Raw genomic sequence first — 24305 nt, forward strand, 5'->3', positions numbered from 1 at the left:
ACGTGGCACCTGTGAGTACAAGTTGTGGGTACAAGTGTTCCTCACCCTGAGGAAGCAGATCCCTTTGAGCTTGCTCATTGTCCCCAAAACATCAAGCATGCTCTGCTTCAGGTCTCTGAGCTCCAGGCCAGGCTTTGGCTGGTCACCTCAGAATGGCAGAGCAACCCAAGGAGACCTGCTGTGCTTGGTCTTTCCCAAAACACGCCTGCACCCCATCTTGCTCATGGCTGTAAGAACAGTGCCCCACACCAGCTGTAATCCCTCTCATCTACAGCTGCAATATCCACCTTCACTGCTGAATTTTTTCTTGTTTTTTTACAGATGTGAATCTACAGACAACCCTTCCTGCTGCTGCTTGTCTGAAACAACAGCTTAGGGATTGGTAAAATTGTCTCACACATAAGGGAAAACATGATGGATGATAACCCAATGCAATGAAAGGAAAAAAAAAAATTATTTTGGATCTTCTAACATTCACCTTTCTAAAAAATTGGGATACAAAATGAAGATCAAACTGCAAAAGCTTTGTATTTGTCTTTTCATTCTCTCTTCCTAGCTAATAAAAAATACCCTGCTTTCTATTTTGTCCTTGTTCATCCAAAAGACTGGGGTTTAATTCGTGTTACTGAGGTATCACAAAGAGAGATGGCTCTCTGAAAATGCCAGATTTTAGCTGTAGTGAAGCAGAAGGGCAAGGTCTGCCTCGTACTGACAAATTTGTAATAATGCATGACAAAAGCCCAAAGCCCAGCTACCACTTTACTCGGTGTAAAACTCCCAAAAACGGATTGCCTGGCTTTGGGGATTGCTGCCAAAAGCAGGCACTCTGCAAGCACCTCAGTTCAGTGTGACAGGCCTTTACAACCAGGAGATGCTGGAGAAGCAGTTTTCTCTCAAGCCTGATCAGTTGTGGGTTGATGGTTGGTGACTCACACTGGAAATGAGAGTTTGAGCTGTTTTCAGCTGGGGAGCCAACATACTCCAGACTTTTCACTTCTGATAAAAGGGCACTAATATTTAGCTTCCTTCTGCTTTGGGATTGTAAATTTTGCTTAACAAGAGGTCTATTTTCACTTGGTTTTGTAGTCCTGCTCAGTGTGGCACCTGCCCATCCCACACATGGGAATAAGGATGGAGGAATAGCTGCTTTATGATTTCCATCAGGACTCAAATCAGCTTAAAACACCATCAATACCACAGGTGAGAAAGCACTAAGAGGCAGAGGAATTTTATTGAAAGCATTGTAAGTATGTGAGCTATTTCAAACATCAGTCTTGTTTCTGGACTATGCAACCTGCTAGGAGTCATAGAAAATATTAACTGCTCACATAAATTGAGGCAAGACTTGTTTTACCAGTCACACTACTGTCAGATCAGTTATTGTGAGATAAATTGCTTTTGCAAAATTAATCAGCTGTTCAAGGGGTTTTTTTTTTGTTTTGGTTTGGTTTGGTTTTTTTTTTTTAAGTACAAGGAAAAGGAATTTGGAAGGTTTCTGCACTACAGTTGCAAGGGTTAGAAGAAAAGTGATTTAAGAACCCATTAATATTTACTTGGTTCTACAAAACCCTTTCATAATTGAAGTGCATGAAAGCATTCCACCCTTTACACATTTTTCATTTCTCGATCTTATCAAAGGCTGAGGGTCACAATGTCTCCGAGTGAAAAATCCCCTCTCTTGAACGGCTGTTTGCATGATTTCCCTTCTACAATTCCTAAACTTTTTTTTATTCTGTTCTTTGTGAACATACGAAGAAATCACTAAAATAATGCAAGCCAATTTCAGCTCTTAAAAAAGATCTTATATGGCCTTAAAAGAAGAGAAAAAAGGAAGAGTTGCTGCTGTGGCCCCATTTGCAGCATTTGTCAGTCATGTACACCCCCAAGAACTGTATCTTTATAATCCATCCTCTTGCTTGTTATCAGAATTTCAAAATGAAACTGTCACCAAAGCAGATCAGTGCAATCCTTTTAAAAGTAATCCTGCTCAATTCTACCTGCTACACAAGGGAACATCAGCTTAACTTATAATTAAAGAAGATTTCTCTAGAGAGACCTCAGATGTGGCCTGCCAGTTCCCAAGAAAATGGTAGCAATTATTGACCTCATTTTCCTTTACTCTAACAATCAGATTTAAAATGACAGAATGACCTGGGCTGGAGCGTAATTCCTGACAGCAACGATGTGACAAGAATGTATGATGGTGAGCAAATAAACAAAAAGGAAATCAGTTAAAAATGAAACAGCAGATAAAAATTCTGCATCCTGCTAACAGCCTGAGTGAATATGCCACTTTCTCAAGTAAAGCAACAATCCCTGGGAATGGGCTCTGGCTTGAATAACAGAAAGTTTCCTTTGGAACAGGCAGGTCTTAAAGTTACAAGCAAAGAACGCCAATGAGTTTTTTTAGAGAGAAGTTAATTTTGTTTTGGTTGCTTTCTTAATTGTCTGTTCAGCTCTTGTTGACTTTACGAAGCGTTGGGAAGACAGAGCATTAATTTTACATCAGCAATACGAAAGCCTGCACAGCTTAACTTACCTGCTTCCCAACAACTAGCCTTGATAAAGGATGCCCAACCAAACTGCATCTGAAGAACCAGTATACAATTTCACCTTATATAAGAGCAAGACAGCCAGCTGCACTTTGAGAAGCACAGGAAAATAATTCTGCCAAAACAATGGAGGCAATCGCTATTTTAAGGCTTTGGATTTACGAGATTATTTACTTTTGGAACAGAATATTCCCCAAATATATACTGGGTGTAGAGTGTTTGCCTGAAATTTGCCACATGTGCTACTACATGGTTTTTGCAGCAAAGAATTTGCATCCTACATTTAGACCTATAGAATAAATAAACCAAAACGGCACAGAGAGCAAATGAAATGGTAGAGGAGAATCACAAAAACAAGTTTATATGGCAGCTCAGTTTTCTCAGTATGACATATCATAAGTTTGTTTTCCTCACTATTTGCAGACAGATTTTGTTGCTGCTGAGAAGCTGATTCCATAAGTTAGTATAATGCATGCAGGACTTTATTTTGTGCTTTGCATACACAATTGATCATTTTTCTGGAGAAAGAAACAGGGACAAGCTGACAACATATCCTTTCTAGTACTGTGAAAATCTCTTCATTTTCTATGGCAACAAACTTCACGATCTAAGATGAATAGATCCTCAGCCTTTGCACACGATCTCATGGCTTGTTGGACAAAGAACCTTAAAAAAAAACCCCAAACTAAAACAAAACTCCCCAAAAAAACCCAAATTTTCCCACAATCCTGGCAGTGCAGGAGGACAAAGGGCACTCTATGCCAAAGAAGTAGGTTTCTTGGTTGCCGTCCCAGATGTCTGCAACTGTGTCCCCACGCAGGGATTAATGTGCAAGGGACTGCCTGCCCCTCCTGATAGTGGCAGGGGGATCAAAAAGGATTTTATAAAATGTGTTCCCTGGCTGGGGCTTTCCCCCACTGAACAGTTTTGCCTGAATTTCTTAATCAGCTCATACCAGTGCTGGGGGGTCCTCGGCTGCAGGCAGGGGAGTCAAGGCAGGAGTATTTGAAAATCTGTGTGGGTAGCATTCCTAGTTCCTCTGGGCACACTTAAAAGTAGGGCTGTGTGTTTTTCTCTTTAGAAGACAAGAAATTAAATTAAAGTACTAAAATGTAAACATATAAAAATTAAATAAAGTGTTAGGGTGCTTTTTACATCTTGTAGTGTTTGAGAGGCAATTTTCAGCAGCCCTTCAGAAAATTTTAAGTCAAGAACTCAACTTGTAAAATATTAACTAAATAATTACTTAATTCAGACTTTTTCCTGAAGTCTTAATTCCCGTTACAGACACACTTTTGCCAAGGACAAGAGTGGTAGAAGATTGAATACAGCCTCTGAAGCATGTAAAAAAGCAAGGAAAACTGTAAGAGAAGCTGAAAAAACTGACAGCTCCCTACATAATTAACACTTGCTTCAAACCAGTTACAAAGTCTTGTGAGGATGTATGAAGTAGAATGCACTTCTAACATATAAAATTCTACAGAGGTACTGCATGTAAGAAAATGAACGAAAGGCAGCAGATTTTGTTCGCATCACTTAACCATGTACAGTACATATAGGCAATATCTTACGAATTTGTGAAATTCACTACTGTTAATTTCATACTGCTGAAGTACTTTACAGTTGCAATAGTTAGGGACTGTGTACAGAAGCCTGTTTTAAATAGAAAAGGTTCCATGTGTAAACAGAAAATTGTAACATAGGATACCTTATTTTTTAAGAAACAAATAATGGTCCTGAAAATACTTTCATCCTCATGAGTGAAACAGTCTCAAGTTGATGCAATTATTTAACTGCCCTGAACTCCTTACCAACATACAGAAAAATTAAATCAGAGCTAAACATCGGTGGCATTTTAAGTACCATGAAAGCCACTGTGCTGGCTGGAGAGTTGGACTGCCATGCACTGGCTTCTCAGCTGTGCTTCCCCTGGGCTGGGAATGACACCGCAGGGCTGTTGGCAGCGCTGGTTCTACAGCTGTTACCTATTTCAGATAAAGGGATTGGCTAATTGAAAATATCCAAACTGGAGCTCTTAAAGTATACTGTACCAAGCTCATGTGAGCTGTGCAGATCAGTGACTGCAGCAAAGGAATGGTGCTGTATGTCTGGGAGCTGGCACAGCTGGAACAGGAGCAGAGAGGTGTCCATATCTTCAGCTAGCTTTTGCAGTGACTTCTTTAGTATAGATCCCCTGAATCAAACCCCTTCTGCCCTGCATTTTTACTGAACTAAGCCACCAAGTTCTTGTTTCCATAAATCTACACAATATAGAAGTTAAAGTCATATTTTAAAGCTTTTTACTGTAACAGTAAAACCAGATTTATATTTAAAATTAATACCTCTAAATGAAGATTTTTACTGACCTCTATAAATTCAGAATGCTGAGAAAGGAACAAAGTGGGATTAAACCCCACAAAAGCACACCTATAATAATGCTTATTATTATAAGTTTGGTTGGGTTTTTTTTTTTTTTTTTTTTTTTTTTTTTTTTTTTTTTTCCCAAACACTCTACCGAGTGTCTTATTTATACATTAAATCTACTAAGATGAAATCTGACCAGCTGTTTTTCCTTTGTGGAAAATTGCACCTATAAACACTTAGTCAACTGGGCTAAGTACCTGCCCAAAGGCAAAACTTGCTCTGATACATACTCTGTCTAACCTGCTCAAGTTGTTGAATTATAAAAGGACATTAAACCAGGACAAATTCCCATCCCCCTGCTCCTGGAAGAAGAAGGAAATTTATGAGGGGGCATGTCCATAGCACAATGATAACCCAACACATTATGGGTAAATGCCATGCTGGCTGCTGGAGAGACCAGCAGAGTTCCACATGGATGTAACAGTCCCCTTGGCCAGACTCGCCAGACCCACTGCCAGCAGTGAAGCGCTTGTATCTTAATTTCTCTTCAAAAACAGAGAATGCAGGACTCTGGCAAGGTAACTAAGTTTGAGGTATGTGTGTGCATGTTTTCTATCTGCTGCTCTCCATGCAGGGACTGGTAACATAGGTCGTGTTGTATCCTGCTTTAGCCACATCCTTAAAAGTAACAGCACTCAGCTGTTCCTGTTCTTAGAGCTTGGGTGAAGGAGATCTGGGTATGTTCTTTTGCCCACTAGAGAAATGTTTTTTCTTGGTTTGCAGTCATTTGCTGCGCCATTTCTTTGGGTAGTTTCTGCCCAAATGGATAGAACCTTTCCTGAGCTATTTACAGGGATGTAAGTTGGAAAAGGGGAAGGAAAAGAATTTGAAGAAGGGGGAGGTGTTTGTAGCATGCTGCTGAGGATTAGAGAGTTCACATCCCAGCTTCTAAGGTTTCAGCCTTAATCTTCCAACACATGCAAAGCCTTTCAATTTCACTTTGAGGTCATTACCCATGTACAAAACTGTCTAACTACTGTGTGACAAATGTGGGCACAAAACTCAGTACAGGAAGCTTTTCAATTGGGAGTGTAAATTGTTCTGGGAAAGAAGCATGAAGTTTTCAGTAAAAATATCTACTTCTAAAATCTGTGCCTTAGATTTTAAATCAAGCAGATTTCAAGCTTGTGAGTTGTAATAGACATTTATCTCCTAATATATCCTTTGATGGTAGATACCATTTACTAGTATCTGCTGATTGAAAGAAGAAAAGTAAAACCTGAAAAATTCTGAAGGGTAAGAATGTCACGATATCTAATAATATGTAAAGCAAATGTGACCAGAAAACATGCAGTACTTCAGTGGGTATTGCTGGTCTTGCAATAAATATATCTTGTGCCTCTGTAGTTATGTCCAGTATTAGAAGATTGGCTTTCTTGGTGGAGGCTTTTCACACAGCTAGCTTTCTTCAGCATTCAGGAAGATCATCTGATAGGATCAGCCTAAGCTGACCTGGAAAGTCAAGTGCCATTGAAGTTGGGAATTTACATGTGACATAACAGCTCCATGAGAGCCCTGCACCGCTGTGGCTGTCACACCCATCCACAATGAATGAATTGCTTCTCAGAAGAAACAGCCATATCACAATATCAAATTGGAAAAAGACAAAGACAAATAGACACTTGGAAAAATTTTGGTTTCCCTTGATAGTTAAGCATTGATGATGTTCAGTGCTGCTCTGTGGTGGACAGATAGCAGGTGGGAAAAAAACAGAGTTGCTGGCAAGGTCAGCTTGAAGTATCTGAGACCTAATATACATCACATGCGCTGATCAAGTATAGCTGTCCAGAAAATAAATATCCTCACGAGCTTAGGTTTCCAAGAAGGATATGCATCACTTCTTACTTGCATCATATGTGTGTTTTTAGGAATAAAGATTTGAAGAGATGACAATTCCTTACAAGTTAGGAATAAGTATTTGAAGAGATGACAATTTCTTACAAGTAAACACAATAAATATGTTTGTTATATAGGAGAAGTTAGAAACAGCACTGATGGCACTTGTAGCTGATTTAAGTTTCAGTACAGATAACCTTAAAAACAGATAAAATGAGAACCTTCTGTACTCAAGAAAAATCTCCAAAAAAACACCAACTAAGGGAGAAAAACCAACTAGCAGACACAGAATAATTGTTTGCTGGTGAAATGCATTGTCTGAAAGAGTGGCAAAGGTAATAATGGTAAATCTAGTTATTTAATATCATATAGTACTACAATGTTTCAGGCAAAAAGGCAGTGCTAAGAAGTTTTCCCCTGGAAAACCAACTATAGCAAGAAGTATATACCTCTGTTTAAGTCGGTGCAATCTATACATGTGGTGAGGGAGTAAATGTGTGACAGTTGTGAGAGTTAGGTAAGCAGGTAAAATGAAAGAATTCCAAGTATCACTGATTTTAAAGAAAATCCATCTATTTAGAATGATTTCTTTGACAAAGGCTATAAGAAAGAAAGCAGGAGGTGATGTCTGAAGATATCCTCAGGTACCTTTCCCAGCTGGGTATAAACACTGTGTTATTTGAGGGTTCTAATTGAAATTGAAAGCTTCCTTCATTCTGACTGTGCATGTGTCTCTTTCCTAATTCAAACCCAGTTACCTGCAGTATTAACGTGAGGAGCTGATCAAGTGTATATTGATGAAAATATATCCTAAACTGGCTTATGGAGTCAAATGCATGATCATTTCAGGTAACAAGTTCTCAAACCCCACCGAATGCTGGATTGATGAATGAAGTGTCACAGGTATTTAATCATCTCACGTTGCTTTCTACTTTGTTATTGAGTTCAGTGTTCTTAATTTACACTGACTCATTATTTGAATAATATTGCATCCTTTTTGCTTAAACAACCACCTTACTGCATCCAATGAAAGCCTCTGAGAATTACATCAGTGTCTTATCAATGCTGTTTATATTCAGAGGTGGAACAGTGGGGAGACCCCTTTGCAAAAGAAGCAAGAACACATGAAACCCCAAATTTCCTGAAGACCAGGGGACTAGTATGGGTTTCTTGTTTTCAGCTGATCAGGATGTTCCTTATCCAACTGAGTGCCTAGGAGCTGTTAGGTTTACTAAGTGCTTGCAGTATGCATGCAAGCTTCAGCAAGGTTTCAGCTGAGGTTTAACAAGCCAGAACACTGAAATACTCACACTCCTTTAAACTCAGGAAAACACATCTGGGGGGAAAAATAGGACAGTGCTGTCTTGTTTCCCTTCTACACCTGTCTTAATGACACTGCTCTCTATCTTGGCTTTCAACTTTGTACCTTTCCATCAAAGCATTTTCTGATCTGAATTCTGACATCTCCCAAAGGTGTCTAGCAAACAGAAGAAAATTACTTCCTGACTGATGAAAAATAAATTATTTTGTGAAAAAAAAATCTATTAAATGTAGTCCGGAGGGACATTTTAGTTATACCAGATTGGAAATAAAATTATGCTGCTAATTTAGTAAATGTAAAATGGGAAATAAAATGGTTCTTTTTCTCCAGATAGATTATGAGAGATATTTTTTGGGTTTTTTTTAAGTTATTGTAAGCAAAATAACTCTTATCTAGCCTTTTATCTTTGAAGGGTTTTTACAGATATTATTACAATGCAGGTTTACAAAGTCTACAGCAATAAGGAAGAAATAACTGCATCGAACCCAAAAGGTTTTCATTTCAGTTTTCACTGAAATGGAGAGGTATTTCTATTTTGCTGAACAATAAAGCTAAATTCTACCACTTCTGTTGCCTTGCACAAATTCCCAGTTTTAAAGACAAGTTTCAAATGTGTTTCAGCACCAAGAAATCACAAGCTGTATCTCAGCTTTCAAAGGAGAGCTTGAAGATCCTGTGATGCTTTTGCCACATATCAAAAAAAAATTTAAAATATCTTAAGAGAGAATATGTAACAAAATTTCTGCCTGAAAAAAAAAGCCCTGGAAATTGAAAAGAATGCTATAAAACTAGAGATGTGATGTACTTCATTTTTCTGGTTCTGGGAAAGGACTGATTGAGCAGTTCTTTCTCATGGTTCTTAATCATCAAGCTGCCAGATAAAGTCAATAGCTCCAGTACTTCAACAGGAAAAAACTTCCACTGTTGCTTCTAAGGGTGAATCCAGATTCTTCTAACACATTTTTCAGTGGATGTACCTAATTTTTGGGAGAATATTTGGATTTCTTAGGTAACTCACATAAATAAGCTGTCTACTACTTGGAGAATGATGATCACTGCTGGCTGGAAGACATTTCTCATTTCTGCTTTCAGTAGCAGCAGGAAGTGGGAAAAAGAAAGGAACCTATAAAGACTTTGCTAATCTGAACTGGTTTCTGATACGCTTGTTTTCTTTGATTTTTCTTTTTCCTCCATTGACTTGAAAATATGGAGTTTTTGTCCGGCTTCATGCATAGTCTTCTGTCAGTATTAAGAGATACATCTTGGAAAGAAATCAAGTCAAGGTAAGTTGGTACTCCTAGGTAAGAAGAGTTGATTTTAAGATTTAAATCCACAGTACAGTCTGGTGTAACAGCAAAGCAACACTGAAATGCTGCTCTAGGAAGACACGTAATACTAACAGCTGAGAGGACAGATGCAGCTGGTTCTAAAAAATATCCCATTACATGGGATATTTTTCATATGACACAAGCATCTGAATTTGGGGAGGAGGATAACTTTGATTAGCCAGTCATAATGCAAATTGTGTAAATTACTAAATACATAAAGATATTTAAATAATAAACTGACAAGCACATAAATATAAAAACAGACTTAATGATTTTTATCCCTGGAATTGCATGGACTACTGACAAACTCTGAAAAAAATTACACCATGTGCACAGTAAAGCATGGTTCTGGCATAAAAACCAATTTCTACCGGATCAGAACTTGCACAACCTCACAATTAATCTTTTAAACTCCAGCAGAAGTAACTTGGCTGGCTGCAGCCAGCAGTGGGAGAGAAAGCAGGTGTGGATAGTAATATTCAGAGCTGCTTTACCAAGAGATGTGCCAACTCCCTGACAAGGAAATAACTCTCAAAAAGTTTGCCAACCATTTATTCCTTGCCAATTTGAAGGCACTTGGCTTTTTGGAACAGTTTTATCTATGCTTACAGAAAGATGCGAGAAACAGTATTGTTTCACTTCTAGTTGGAAGTAAAAATGTAATACAAGGAAATAAGGAAACAGAAGCTGATGCCTGTTTTCCAAAGTGTCACTTGAGAACACAAAACAACAATTAGAGGGACATTTCTTCTAGTAACTGGTCCTTAAAATTTTTTTCTACCTTCCATTTCCCTCTTAAATCCTGGAGGGCAAAACCCTGCATTTCAAATGCTAATTCATGTTTTGGACTTCAGTCATGTTTAAAGAAGACTGAGCAAGGAAAGGAGAGGAAATGACAGTTGATTTTCAAGCTTCATAAAGAAGAAAACAGAGGGTATGGAAGTCTTTTTACGTCTCTTCCTCCAAAACAATTCTAAATTTACCTCTTTTAAAACCCTAAATGAACCCTAATGAACTCCAAGGAGACCTCTTCTTAAAATTGTATGAAACCCAAATAACAGAGCGCTGTCTCCTGGCACAGGATAAGAGGGTGCACAGGCTAATTAGCTCCCTTTCTCCATCAGCCCCAACAGTGGGTATCCTAGAGTTTAATCCACACATAACTGGAATTTTAAAGCCCAGACTCTTAAACCCATTAAACCATGGAAACACCCAGACGGACACTTTCCTCAGAATAAAAGTGCTAATGACTGTGCTGCATGGTAATGCCCTAATGATACAAAATGTCTGTAAACTGCCTCAGTTATTGTCACATAGAGGAAATAACAACAGCTGAAGATTTTTTATCATGTGTGTAAGTCAGTCCCCCTGTTAGGTTGCTGTACCACACTGTCTTTGCTGGCTAAAAAGTGTCATGAATGGTGACTACTGACTAGCATCTGTAGGAGGTTCTTTAAGCACGACGGTAAGAATGGTTTGGTTGTGGCTCCTAATGCTTGAGTTTAGGACATTTATTTGAAACTTGGTCACCCTACTTGTAATTTACATTTCTTGCTATGTTTGGTTTTCAAATGATGACACAGAATATGAACTATGTCTTGCTTCATTTCCATATCTGTCCTCCTTAGGGTGAAAAAAACCAAAATCTCTCCAAACGATGATGCAAACTTAATGATCTTAATTTTTTATTCTCTAATTACATATCTTTGTACACAAATTTCTACTAGAGAGGGTTTGATTTCCTTCACTATGGGGAGCTGACCTTTACCACTTTATCACAGTCAGTTTTGACTGGAAAAAAACGGAAATTCAGGGCAGTTTAAAAGTCATTACCTAGATGAACTCAATATTTAAAATTATCACTCTGTTCTTGTTAGACTGACATCAAGTCAGAGTACTTCTAGTATTAATGCCAATATAATGTTGTCATTTCTTGAAGATGTAAAGATTTTTAATTACACTCGTAAATCTGAATTTAACTATTCCTCAAAAACTTAAAGTGGCTTTTGCTGTTAGGTAGATATGATGCCCCACAGAAATCATAAATATTCACTTCTTTTCCTATTGTACTCTATTGTCAGCTGTGCAGCCGTCCCATGGGTAAAGTTGTTGTCACTCAGACAGTGTGGCCCATGTATTTAGCATATGAGAAGGCAAGCCATGGAGGGTGTATGCAGATAATGGATTTACAAGCTCCACTGTTGCCAGGCACTCACAAGTTGGCTGATAAATTTGGTGTGCTCAAAGTCTGAAGTGTGGCATCTATAATGTGACAGATCTGCACATCCCCGGGTGTTTCTTCTCAGTTACAGCTGGGCAATCCTCCTTGTACCTTTCCACCACTGCCTCACCAGGCAGGCTCATCCCAGCAGCTCTGGCTGGAACAAGCAGTGGTACACTTAATTCCATCCTCATAATTTCCCTCCCTTCTCCATTACCTTATTTAATTACAAATCAGACTGCACTTGTGACAGATTATTTTATCATTGAATATAGACTCCAGACTCTGTTGGTATGAGGCTTAATAATGTCTCAGCTTTTAAATCAGTTTTACAGGCAGTGTTTAACAAAACTCTCATATAGCATGGCATGAAACCATCAGGAAGAATTATGATGTTATTCTATTTACTTACAATTAAATTTTGCTTAGATCAGGGAATAAAACAGGCCTTTATATTTGCCTTACTTTGGACTTTACTAATGCCTCAAGAAAATACTATTGGCAGGGTTTTTCCCAACTTTTGATTGAGTCAGGGGTTCAAATTTAAAGTGTTTGCCTATGATTAACCTTTTTCTTCAATGAAGTCAAGAGATGCTATAAAGTTAAATGAATGTGAAATCAAGTGCCTGATGAACAAGAGGACTGTGCTTTTTTTCACAGATCAGACTGCTTGTAATGAAGATACAATAATCAGTCTTCAAGAATCAAAGGATCTCCCTAGACACAAGAGGGATCAACACCAAGGGCAGCATGCAGGTTTTGGTAAGCAGGCACCTGTAATTATGCAAATGAAATGGTGGACTCTTACTTCAGTTCCTTGAAGGTTTTTTTCCTAATCAGTTCCACCATGTACAAAAGGATTCAGTGTCTCTTCTTGAGTTTCTATGCAAGTAGAGCCTATTTTTTCTGTTCTATATGCAGTTTCTCAGCATGTTTTCCCACAGCCTATCAATTCTGTGTCAGCTGGCAAACCCTGCCTTCCTGCTCTGGTTCTGGATGGCAGGGCTGCTGCAGTCTGTTCCCTCTTCACTCTGCTGGAGCTGGAGAGATCTTGTGGGTGCTGTAGCATTGGATGTTGTGTCACCAGGTATTTGTGCTGAGCTGATCTCTGTCTGCTGAAAAGCATTCTCTTCCAATTTGCGTGCCACTGTTCAGGGACGAGAACATTGTCTTTGCAATCCTCTTTCTCATGCAGTATTCAGAGAAACTAACAAACACCAATGTACAATGAGACAGGGGTTTATTTTGGCTACTGTCAATGAAGAAGAGACATTTTTTGCTCTCTCTAGGGCTCTTTGCCTATGTTCTGCAATCAATGTATGCCCATATCAAGGTCCATATCCTGATATGGTGGCCATGACGCTTATGAATGCTTAGAAGAGTTAGGTGTCTTTCTGTGTTGGCTTCAGATTACAGGGATATCAATGCCTCTGAAGGAAATGAAAAGCATATTCTAGCTTCTGTCTCTCCCTTTACCACTGGATTCTTGTAGAGGTATAGATACTGGCACAGTATTTATTATATCTAAATACAGTCCTCATGTTTATGCTTACCTTAGTGCTACTTAGTCTCTTGGTAAGCATAAGTTGCCATGACTGTGCAATGCTATACACCCTCTTACTCCATGAAAGTGGGATTTGACCCCATGGAAAATACACTGACAAATCAAAATGTGTAATCGGTTTAAAGTTCAAGGGTGCAGCCAAATCCTGAGCCAGTGTAATTTGACCTAGATTCACTGAAGCAAGGAGAGCTGCAGTGAACTACATAAACAGAAGAACCAAGCCACTGTGGTTGCCCTCATACGGTGAGGATGATGAGGAAATACTTAATGCTTTATGATGGCAGTGGTTTGCTGCTTCAGCAAAATGTAGTTTCAAAACAAACAAACAAAAAAGTTTTCTTATGCAACTTTCTACAAATAATAGTGATTATTGAACACCCAGGATGCTGAAAAAACTCTTAGTTGAGTTTAAAGGATACCAGCAACATAAGCCTGCTTTTTTCTCTTTCTATACTAGTGAAGGGAATGCTTAATCAATGTTCCCACCACTTGGGCCAAAAATCTGTTTGTCCTACATTTGCTCCTGATACCTTTGGTAGTATACTCCAATGTCCCCATGACCCCTTGCCCCCAAGCTCCAGGTCCATCTAGAAATCGATGTGCTGTAACTTTCAACCCTGCATTAGCATCATTGCAACAGCTTTCATCAATAGCTCAGGTATTTGTTTTAGTAACTATTACTCCAAGGACACTCTTTCCACTTTCAGAGCCAAAGTAACCTTCAGCCTTTATACCACTTCAAGGACTTTCTCAGATTGGCAATTCTTTCTTCAGAATGCCTTTATGTATGAGTAACAAAGCTTGGGAAATGTCAGCAGCTTTTGAACACTAAGATTACTGGACATACAGCAGCGCAAAATTTGCTAATCCAAATCCATGTGTAACTCTGAATGGCGATTTCTGGTTATTGCTTCCAGCCATTTCAAGAAAAATGTCAAGGTTAATTGGACAGCTCTAGGAACCAGAAAGAACAGATTAAGGGTAGGTCTCAGCTGTAATTTCAATTGGTCTGAGGTTGCCAATGCCTATATTACCAATTAATGCTTCCTTGATTTGCACTAGTATAACTGACTTCATCTCAGTCCTAGAAGGAATCAAAATGAACCATTTTAACTAGTTCTGGGTATTTTACCTTTCTTTCCAGCTGCCTCAGTACTCCTGAGCACCTGGGTATTACCTGTACCAATTACTGATAAATAATGTACATTACCTTCTGCAACACCAGATATCTTTGTAACCTTCTTCCTCTGCCACAAGGAAGACATTATCAATGGCTGGTATTAACTTAGACTTTGTGCAGCTATGTACAGCTATAGTTTTTGTGTTTATACTCCAAATCAATAGGAAATCGGAATTCAATTATGTCATTCTAAGGGGGCTCAGGCAGCATAAAATACTGCACAATTTAGGTATTTTCAATAGGGTCTTTTCATATCTATCATCCCAAAGCTGAGTTGGTGGCAAATAGAATACATGGGAGAAACAGATTCAGACTGACAGCAGGTAGATACATGACTTTTAGAAAGAGGACTGAAGTTAATTCATAGAATGACTATTTGAATAATATTAATGTCTGGATTTATGGGGGAAGGAAGGATCCAAACTGATTTTTGTTCAAGGAAGGCAGAATTTACTATATATGATGCAAAGACTTTTTTGGGGGAAAAAAGTATTTTTGTTGCTAAATCATATAAAACAAAAACTAGGCTCTGTTGTTAATCGTGTCTCAAGCTTCTGATACAACAAGCTTTGCCAAATTATTCATTCCAACGTGTCTCAAAATTTAAGGCTGCAAAACTTCTTTGACAGTGTCCTACTTTGTAAGGTTGGCAGTACACTTAATGCATTGCTGTTTATAAACAGGATGAGCCCCTTTGGGAAAGTTACTATGACTGCAAAGACACAATGTGCTACGGGGAATCGCCATTGCTCACGAAATAGGTGACTTCATTGTTCCACTTTAACTCTTTTAAATGCTGAACTAGAATCTAAAACTCCATTGTTCATTCATTACATGAAAAAAAAAAAAAAAAAAAAAAAAAAAAAAAAAGAAGAGAAGTGTTCCACTATTCCACTACAGATTGCATGGTTAAAGCAAGAGCTTCTGTTAAGATAACAAATTAACGGGAATAATCGGTTTATGTAACACGCTCAAACGCACCTCGGAGCAGAGCAGAATGCACCTGCTCGGAGCGGGGCAGGGGGCCCGAGGAGATGGATGCCCAGGGGCTACGCATCCCTTGCTCCCTCTCTCCATCCCTCCCTCCAGCCAGGACCGCGTTCCTCCACGTGCCTGTCCCCGCACGCCGCCCGGCTCCCCGTGCCGTGCGGGTGCCCCCGGGGCTCGCTCTCCCCGATCCCTTCTCCCCCGCTCCCTAAGGGTCCCTCTGTCCCTCCCTCCTTCCCTACAATGCCCAAGCTCAGCCGCTCGACCCGACCCGCGCTCGGTCGGGTGCCTCGCGTGGGGGCTGGGGGCATTTGAGGCCATGCCTCCCTTTTCCCCCCGAAAAATCACGCCCTGAACGTGGCCCGTAGGAGCGGGGGTAGCGGCGGGGATAAGGGAGGGCGGGCAGCGGGGGCTCCCCGCCGGCCCCGGTGGAGCGGGGGGCAGGGAGGAGAGGGGCAGCGGCGGCCCGGAGGCAGGCGGCCCCGGGGGGATGCGAGCGTGTGCGGGAAGGGGACGCAGCGGGACACTCACCATGGCGGCGGAGCGGCGGCGCGGCGCTGTCCAGGGTATCGCCGGGCTCGGCGCGGCTCTGCAGGCGCGGCCCCCGGCCCGCCCTATAAGGCACCGCCTCCTCCCGGCACCGGCACCGGCGAGCCCGCCCCCGCCGGCGAGGGCGGGCACGGCGAGGGAGAGACCGCCGGGGCTCCGCCGAGGGAGGGCAGAGCAAAGCGGAGGGATGGGGAGGCGGTGGGAGCAGTATCTGAGCAGGGGGAGAGGCTGTGTCGTGCTGTTCCATCGCCCACCCAGCTGTCACGGCAGATGGTGGCCGTTTGCCTTTGTTGGAATCTACCCTGTCGGGAAGATTCAATTCATTGTCGGGCCGCTTTGGGGGCAGACAGGGTCACTGAATCTCTTGGATTCAACTTGGGTTTGGTCTATGGCCCAGCACTCGTATTTACAAGCTGAACTTCTCTAACCTGAATCCCCGAACCCCTGAATCCTGCACACACTGTGCCAAAGTGAGATCCACCTAATGGTTACCGGTTGGTCTCAATTATCTCAGAGGTCTCTGAATGATTCTATGATTCCAACTGTGGCATCTCCCAGGAGATCTGTCTGTTAGGGAGGGATTGCTAAGAAAATGTTTAGGCTGGCTAGGAAAGAAACAAAAATCACACAGAACAGGAGCTACAGATCCCATCACAACTCAGCCTCTGATACACAACAGAAAAAGAGTCAGGGAAGGAAGTGGCTTTGTGCTGGGTGTAATAAGCACAAAATCTCACACCTTCAAAACTCATTTTTGTTACAAGTGGTAACAAAGTCTTACAGCTACTATAAAACAATTATGTAAACTATCAAAGTTGGTTGAAAATTTCCTCCTTCTTTATCCCTGCTTTTAATAAACAAAACAAAATAATATTTCTTAAAAATGATGACCATTTTTAATTTTTATTTTATTTTCTAAAGGAACATTTGTCAAGAAATTACATATCCATACATGCACTTCTGCCTTCTCATAGCTGCCTTCTCAATTCTGTGTTCATAATTTGGTTGACCAGAGCTCAGACATGTGTTTCCATGTCAGTGGGAAAAACAGTGGAAATAAGTCAAGGAAAGCATGTGTGGTGCAGGACTGGTGTCTTCTTCACAAACTGAAGCATATTTGATGTCAGACATGTTATATTTGTCCAAAATGTAGCACTGATGTTCTGGACTTTGAGATTTCCTCCCTGATTAGCTCTTCTTCCATGTACTGCTTCAGCCCTTGCTTTCTCTTGGATCTAGACACAGAGATCCACCAAAGACAGTGAGGATGGTGATCTTCCCGGGGCTGCTGCCTGCCCAGAAACAATACTGCCAGGAGATTCATGTGAAAGCATGTCCTTATGTAATTTCTAACCCACTTTTACAGACACAAACTTGTTTGCTCAAGCTTCCAATTCCAGCATGTTAGTCCAAACTAACTGCCCCAGTTCCTGAGGTTGACCTGCCAACCTTTCCCCTACTTCATCTTTTCCATAGGTTATTCATTTAATTCTTTGTGCATAATTGCAAACCATCTTGAAATACTGAGAAGTACTTTCTATACCTATTTTTTCCCAAGAGAAATTGTTCACTAAACAGAAAATTGTCCTCTTTGTCCAAAAAACTCGTCACTCTTTAGGTGCTGTAGAGCGAGGAACAGTTTGGAAGCTGACTGACAGAGGAACATAGAAGTGACCCAGTGCATTGCAATGCTTTGGCTTCACAATTTCTAATCCAATTTCCTTATAGTCCAAAATAATCTGGGTTAGTGTGTCAAGCCAAATCTAGACCTAAGAATATGGTAATACAAGGTATTTTTGTCTTTATTCTTGTTATTCTTTGTCTAAAACAGAAAGGAAACCTCTGTTCAAGTTTGGTAAAGATATCACATTTCTAATTTCTTCAGTTCCTTGCTCCTGACCCATTATGTTCATACTAATTGATAGTTTTCTTCCTTAACTAGTTTCCTTCTACAGTAGCAACTTTCTTTTTTAGAAAAACAATAGTGTCTCCAGTGAAGAACAAATAGGATTCTGGTGGCATCTAAGAGAAGCTGTAATAGCATTACAGATATTTTTAACACCTCTCTAATGACCTGAATTTGGAGGTTTAAGGGCTGTGGCCGGATTTGGATTCATCTGTTTTGTAGGGAGAGTGATGCCATGCATTTAGTTGGATCCCAGGCACTAAGCAGAGCAGACCTCTGCCAGCCAGCTTTCAGTGATTGTTGAGCAGCACATTGTCCTGAGATAAAAGGCAGAAAAATAAGTTGACATATGGACAAATAGACTTGCTTAGTTCCAGCTGAAATTCCCTGAAAACTGGCAGAGTAAGAAGAGGCAGTTTAAACAGCACTTCATTCTGGGGCAATGCTGTTACACAACCACCACTGTTCAAAGTGCAATACCACAGGGAGTTAGCTTGAGCACTGCTGGTCTAGGGGTGGTTCTAGGTTGTACTTTATCACAAACTGCCTAATTTACAGAATCACAGACTGGTTGAGGTGGGAAGGGACCTCTGGAGATCATCTGTCCAATCAACCTGCTCAGGCAGGGTCTCCTACAGCCAGCTGCCCAAGGTGGTGTCCAGTCAAGTTTTGGATATCTCTGCATCTTAGGAAAAGCACCTTTGAGTTGCAATGACTTCAAAGTTGACAGGTCCCACTGGGCTTACAGCTCAGTAGGAAACAGGGTGGACAAGGTATCACTGATCACTCAACTACCAGCAATGCTCAACTCCCACTAAGTTTCAATCAGCAGGAAAAAGTTTTAGTTAGGGAAAGAAAAGTCTTTCTGTCTCCCATTACTATGTCACCTACTAGCAGCCACTGCTCTTGACCTGACCATGACCTCTTCCAAAGCTTGGAATTTAAACTCAGGAGTCATGACTGTTTCACAATATTCTTCTGCCAGCAGCCTCTATCAATTCACTGGGAAAATGTCTCTTTGGTCTCTGAGCATCTAGTTCAGATGAAAGAGGATATCTTTCTTCTGTTATCCATTCTTTTGCTAATTTTTTGGCACAGGACAGTGATTATGTACCTGCAGATTTCAATTTTGCTAGTGACACCATGGGAAGTTACAATGTCAGTGTGACAGAATAGAATCATAGAATGTGTTGGAAGAGACCTTAGAGATCACCTAGTTCCAAGGTGTTCTGTCATAAACAGGGGCACCATTCTCTAGAACAGCTCACTCAAGGCCCCATCCAACCTGGCCCTGGCCCCTGCCAGGGGTGGGACATCCACAGCTTCCCTGGGCAACCTGTTCCTCACTACCCTCACAGTAAAGAATTTCTTCTGTATATCTAACGTGATTTCTCTGCCTTCAGTTAACTTTTCCTAATTTTTGTTAATTTTATTAACTCAGAACTGTCAGTAATAAAACTGCACGCAATTAAATCTGAGTAATCAGGCTGAAGTGAAAATCTGGAAGTTTGTTCCCTTGTTTTTCTCTAGTATGGTTAGTTCTTTCTAAATGTTATTTTCATCTTTGAAATTACAGCTGGTGTAATATGTTCGTAAAGCTAATGCCTGCATTAAATTGCCAGCTGCAAGCAAGTAAAATAAAAACTAAGTCAAAATAAATGTATGCAGGCAGAAGCACTGAACTGAGCAATTGTGGAGCTCTGAAGTTTCTGTAGTAAATATTTTGTTTTAGCACCCTCTCTCGGACACGAACGAACACTGCTGATGTTTACTCTTAAAAGGCTTGGCTAAAGCTGGAAAGCATTTGCAACAGGAAAAGTGCTTGGCTGCAGTCACAGACAAGGTTAGTTATGTATTTTTGTATTCTATAAATTAACGTAAGTAGAATTTTCTGATCCCTCTTAGGCTTATCATGTTTATACAAATAGTCTGTGCTGTTCATTTAATTCAGCCAAGAACTGGGAAAAGCATGAGGGCTCCAAAGTAAATACTGAAGGTGAGTTGTATGTCTCCTGTGAGGAGCCTGCTGGCATTAACTGCTGGGAATTAAGGATGAACCTGAATGAACCTCTTACAGGCACCAGTATTTGGTGTTAGGGTAGCTTGTGGAGGTCCCAGTTTGGGACCATGGTCTTGCTGTGTCCTACATCCAAGAGCTCACAATGTCATGAGTAACAGTGTAACGCAGAAGGAAAGGGGTGGGAGGAAGCTGTTTCTCTGTATTCCCACCACAGGAAAAGAGAAGTGTATTAATGCCAAAAGAAAATCAGCAGTGGGAAGATCAATGAGTATATTCTGAATAGCAGAAGAGGCTACAATTTGCACCTTCTGCCTTTACTGTAACTACCTGCCTGGCTTCTGGGGTACAACTGATAGGCAGTCAAGTTCCTATACATTATTTTGGCTCCAGTAGTTGATGTGGTTGCCAGTTACCTTCAGAGATACTATATGTGCCAAGAGAAGGCTTAAAAAATTAGGACACTGTAGAACAAAAACTGCCTGGATTACTTTAACTTGCTTTTCCTGCCCACATTCATTTTACTAAGCCTTATTTGCAATAATAGCCTTCGGCAACACTCCCACTTCATCAATGCAGGGTGCGGATGATAATAAATAAACAAGAGGCCATGAATGATGCAAGGATCTGGAAAAGGACAAAAAAACCCCAACAAACTTAAGTGGCTGAAATTCTTTTTCAGGACAAGAATAAATGCCTTATATAGAATAATTTCTGTGCTGTTTACATATAAGTTTTTACAGCTAGTCAATGATTTAATTCTTCCTTCTGCTGTCTCCCTGTAGGTAACCAAGTGTGGGTTTGTTGAAGTGCTGAGCACTTGCAGCAGTACCCAACATCAGCAAAAGCTGTGCTACAAATAAAGGGAGGCATGAGATTTTCCCCACATGCCAGCTCAAAAGCAGGCCAGAAGGGGCAATCAAAAACCAGTTGATATTTCAAATGTGTCTGTCTGCCTCAGCCCTCTCGCAGGTGAAGGAGGGATAATAAGATCCCTCCCCTTGTCTTGCTATGCAAACACAAACAGTGGTTAACTGGCTGTTGTGAAACAACTGGTTGGTCTAGATGCATCAGCTTTCACGCCCTGAAAATAAGGTTTGTGCCCTCAGCTTCTGCACCCCTCTTCCCTGAGCTAAAGAGTCTTTAGCTCTGTTATTCACAGCATTGTGGGGCCTTGTTGCTTTGAGGAAACATGTCAAATGCTGCTGCTGCTCTGGGCCAGCCCATGGTTTGGTGTACTGTTGGGCAGAGGCCCCCTGAGTGCCCCCTCACTGCAGTCTGGTGCTGCAGTCCTGCTGCTGCCTGATGGCCTGAGCATCCTCTTTTCCCCACCCCCAAAATATATGTCAGGGTGTCTGTGGTCGTACACGCTGAGAAGATGTGGGAAGATTGATCAGTGTTGAGCATCACAGGAAAAAGTGTTCAATGTAGAATATTGATAGTATGCAGCAAGCATGTAATGAGAGGACGGAGAGAAGGTCATAATGTCATGAGGGAGATTTTTCCATCCTCCTCAGGGAATGGATGAGCTCCAATTTTGTGACTCTGCATCACACATATTCACTTAAGGAATTGGATATACAAGATAAGATTTGTATAAGTAACCTAATATCTGAACTTCAGTGAATAGAAAACCTCATGCATCCAACAGTAGTTCTGTTTTCTTTTGTGTGATTGTATGGGGTTTTGAAAAACAACCATGTCTACATTGCAGCTCACCTATCCCAAGTGCATCATCACTGGCATTGTACAGACTTTTGGCAAATAAATGATACACAGTGGGATAGATGTATATTTATTCATGTCATTTAACTTTCATCTGAAGAAAAGTCTTAGGTAAATACATGTAACATGTTTGGGCTTTTTCATTCATATGGAGATCTGCATATAAATCTTAACTGACACAAAGTGGCTCAAAAGAGTTTATTGTATGTATTGGGAAAAAATAGAGTAACAATGATTGTGTTGACTAAATGGTTGGAGGAGGAAGAGTTTCTTCTTGGTTGTAGAGTAACACCCCCAGTTACCCCACACCTATACATCTACCTCCTATTGAAGTGCCCCAGCCATTATGCCAGAAAGTCCTTTTTATGTCTGTCCTGATGACAATTTCAGTAGTTCACCCATACTGGCATTCAGCAGTCTCAGGAAGAGATTAGAGGGAAAGTCTAATGGAGTAAGGAAGACTTATCCTCAGTGGAAGAGGACCAGGTTAGGGGACATATACACAAAATGGAAATACCTTAAGTTCCCAGGGCCTGAGAGGTTGTGTCCTTGACTGCTGAGAGAGCTGGCTGATGTCACTGCGAGGCTGTTCTCAATTAGCTTTGAAATACAATGCTGACTGGGAGATGTTCCTGGAGACTGGATGAGACCAAGCATCTCTTCTGTCTTTAAGGGGAGCAAGGAAGGTCTGGAGAACGACAGGCCTGTGAGCTTCATCTCAGTCCCTGGAAAGGTCATAGAGAAAATCCTGCTGGAACTCATGTGGTCTCCAAAACCATGAAGATCAAGGTAACTGTGACTAGTCAAAATAGATTTATGGGCAGGAAATAATGCCTAAGTCACCTGCTGGCCCTCTACAACAAGGTGACTAGCCCAGTGAATGAACTAGAGAAAGGGACAACATAAATAAGTAAAGTTAAGGTTTTCCAATCTGAACATACATTGATTAGACGGCGTTCAACCTGTACAGAACATATGAGAACTTTAATTGCTACTTGTTTTCATTTTTTACTATCTAGTCTATTAGAATCACAGAATATGCTGAGTTGGCAGGGACCCATCAGGATCATCAAGTCCAAGTCCTGGCCCTGCACAGGACACAGGACAGCCCAAGAATCACTGTGTGCCTGAAATTCCATATTGCCTTGAGCAGTACTATTTGTGTTTGAGCCATATATACATATATATATATATATATCTCCCCATGTATATCTGAGGCCTATATAAATGGATCACGTATATTTATTGCTCCAAAATTACTTGATTCCAAGATTAAGTTAAATTAAATTCTTCAATTCCGAATGCTGTGTGGCTCTGCAATGCTTGGGGATGTGATGTGAATGAATCTATTACTGCTATTATTATATGAGTTTGGAACCATAGGATGGCATATTTGGATTATTTTAATAGTTCTTAAATTTGACATCTATTTTACAGAAAAGAGAAGGTAGTAGTCCCATATCCAGAGAACTTACTCTAACTGCAGATGATAAGCAAAAAAAGCAGAGAAACAGAACAGTGCAGCTAGGAGGAAGCTTATTTTTCAAAAATAATATGGTAGCAACTGTTACTACTTTGTTTGTAATACAAAAGAAAACTTGCTTAAGTATATGTAACAAGTGCTGAGGCGAGAACTGTAATAACATTTAAAGATCAGGAGTCATGTCAAAGTAAAACTTGGAAAATAACAGAAAACATGTTTCAAATTAAATGATACTTGCAAAAGATATGCTAAGTGGTTTAATACTCCAGGCAGAGTATTAAACAGGGCTTGGAACATTGGGAAAAGAAGGCTAGGATTGGAAAGAAAGAACTCTAGGTTGATTTGGTGAACTCACAGCAGGTTTAAGGATGTGGATGGGGGAACTGCACATGCAGGTAATTTTCTCCACAGGTATGTCAAAAGGAGGAGGCATGTGGCATGCTCAGAGTTCAGGAAAGCAATTTTTAGCTCTGCTTAAACAGGAAGATTTTTAAATACTACATAAAAGAAACAAAGAACTGGACTAGCTTTCTCTGACGCATCACTACAATGTTGGCATGCCCATGGGAAACTAAGCTTCTGTAGTGCTGGATTTACACATGTTTCCAGTAGTTTTAGAAACATTAACCAGCACACTACAAAGGAAAATTTTAACTTCATTCCAGTGCTAACAGCAAAGTCCATATCACAATCAAGATTATCTCACAGTTCTGAGAGATATTATTTCCTCAGATTTCTTTTAAGTGGGAAGGGCCAGCTTTGATGTGCCACCACCATGTCAACAGAGGGCAAGAGCCAAGGCCAGGTGGAATTCGAACCATGTCAGGGCATAGAATTGCTTCCTTGACTAAGGCCTGGATATTCTGTTGTCCCTTTATACAATCCCACTGGGGGGATGCGAGGGCAGGAATGGCAAGAGGGGGAAGGAGGATTAAGAAATCAGTTTGCCCCATTCCTAAATCTAAGTCATAGAGCGATGGAATCAGAATGGTTTGGGTTGTGAGGGACCTTAAAGACCATCCAGTCCCACCCCACTGCTCTGGAGAAGCACTTTCCACCAGACCGGACCGCTCAGAGCATCGCCTTGAATCACCTCTCCGAGGCTCCCTGCCCCGCTCAGGGCTCCAGCCACCGCCCCTGGGCTTTACCCCACACGCCGCTCCCTCCGCCCTCATACAGCCCTCACCATCACCACCGTGCCGCAGGGCACAC

At 40.8% G+C, this 24305-nt stretch overlaps 1 protein-coding gene across 1 annotated transcript in view; it reads right to left on the reverse strand.

Moving 5' to 3' along the window:
* The window catches only part of ELOVL2 (ELOVL fatty acid elongase 2), a 48977-nt gene extending 32977 nt beyond the window's left edge, over positions 1–16000 (reverse strand). Inside the window, exon 1 of the mRNA XM_041475413.1 lies at positions 15945–16000. Coding sequence (XP_041331347.1) covers positions 15945–15947 — 3 coding nt within the window. The 5' untranslated portion in view covers positions 15948–16000. The remainder of the gene's footprint in view (positions 1–15944) is intronic.
* Positions 16001–24305: the final 8305 nt, after the last annotated feature.

Source organism: Pyrgilauda ruficollis, unplaced genomic scaffold (assembly GCF_017590135.1).
Source record: "Pyrgilauda ruficollis isolate IOZ18807 unplaced genomic scaffold, ASM1759013v1 scaffold35, whole genome shotgun sequence".
Classification (NCBI taxonomy): Eukaryota; Metazoa; Chordata; class Aves; order Passeriformes; family Passeridae; genus Pyrgilauda; species Pyrgilauda ruficollis.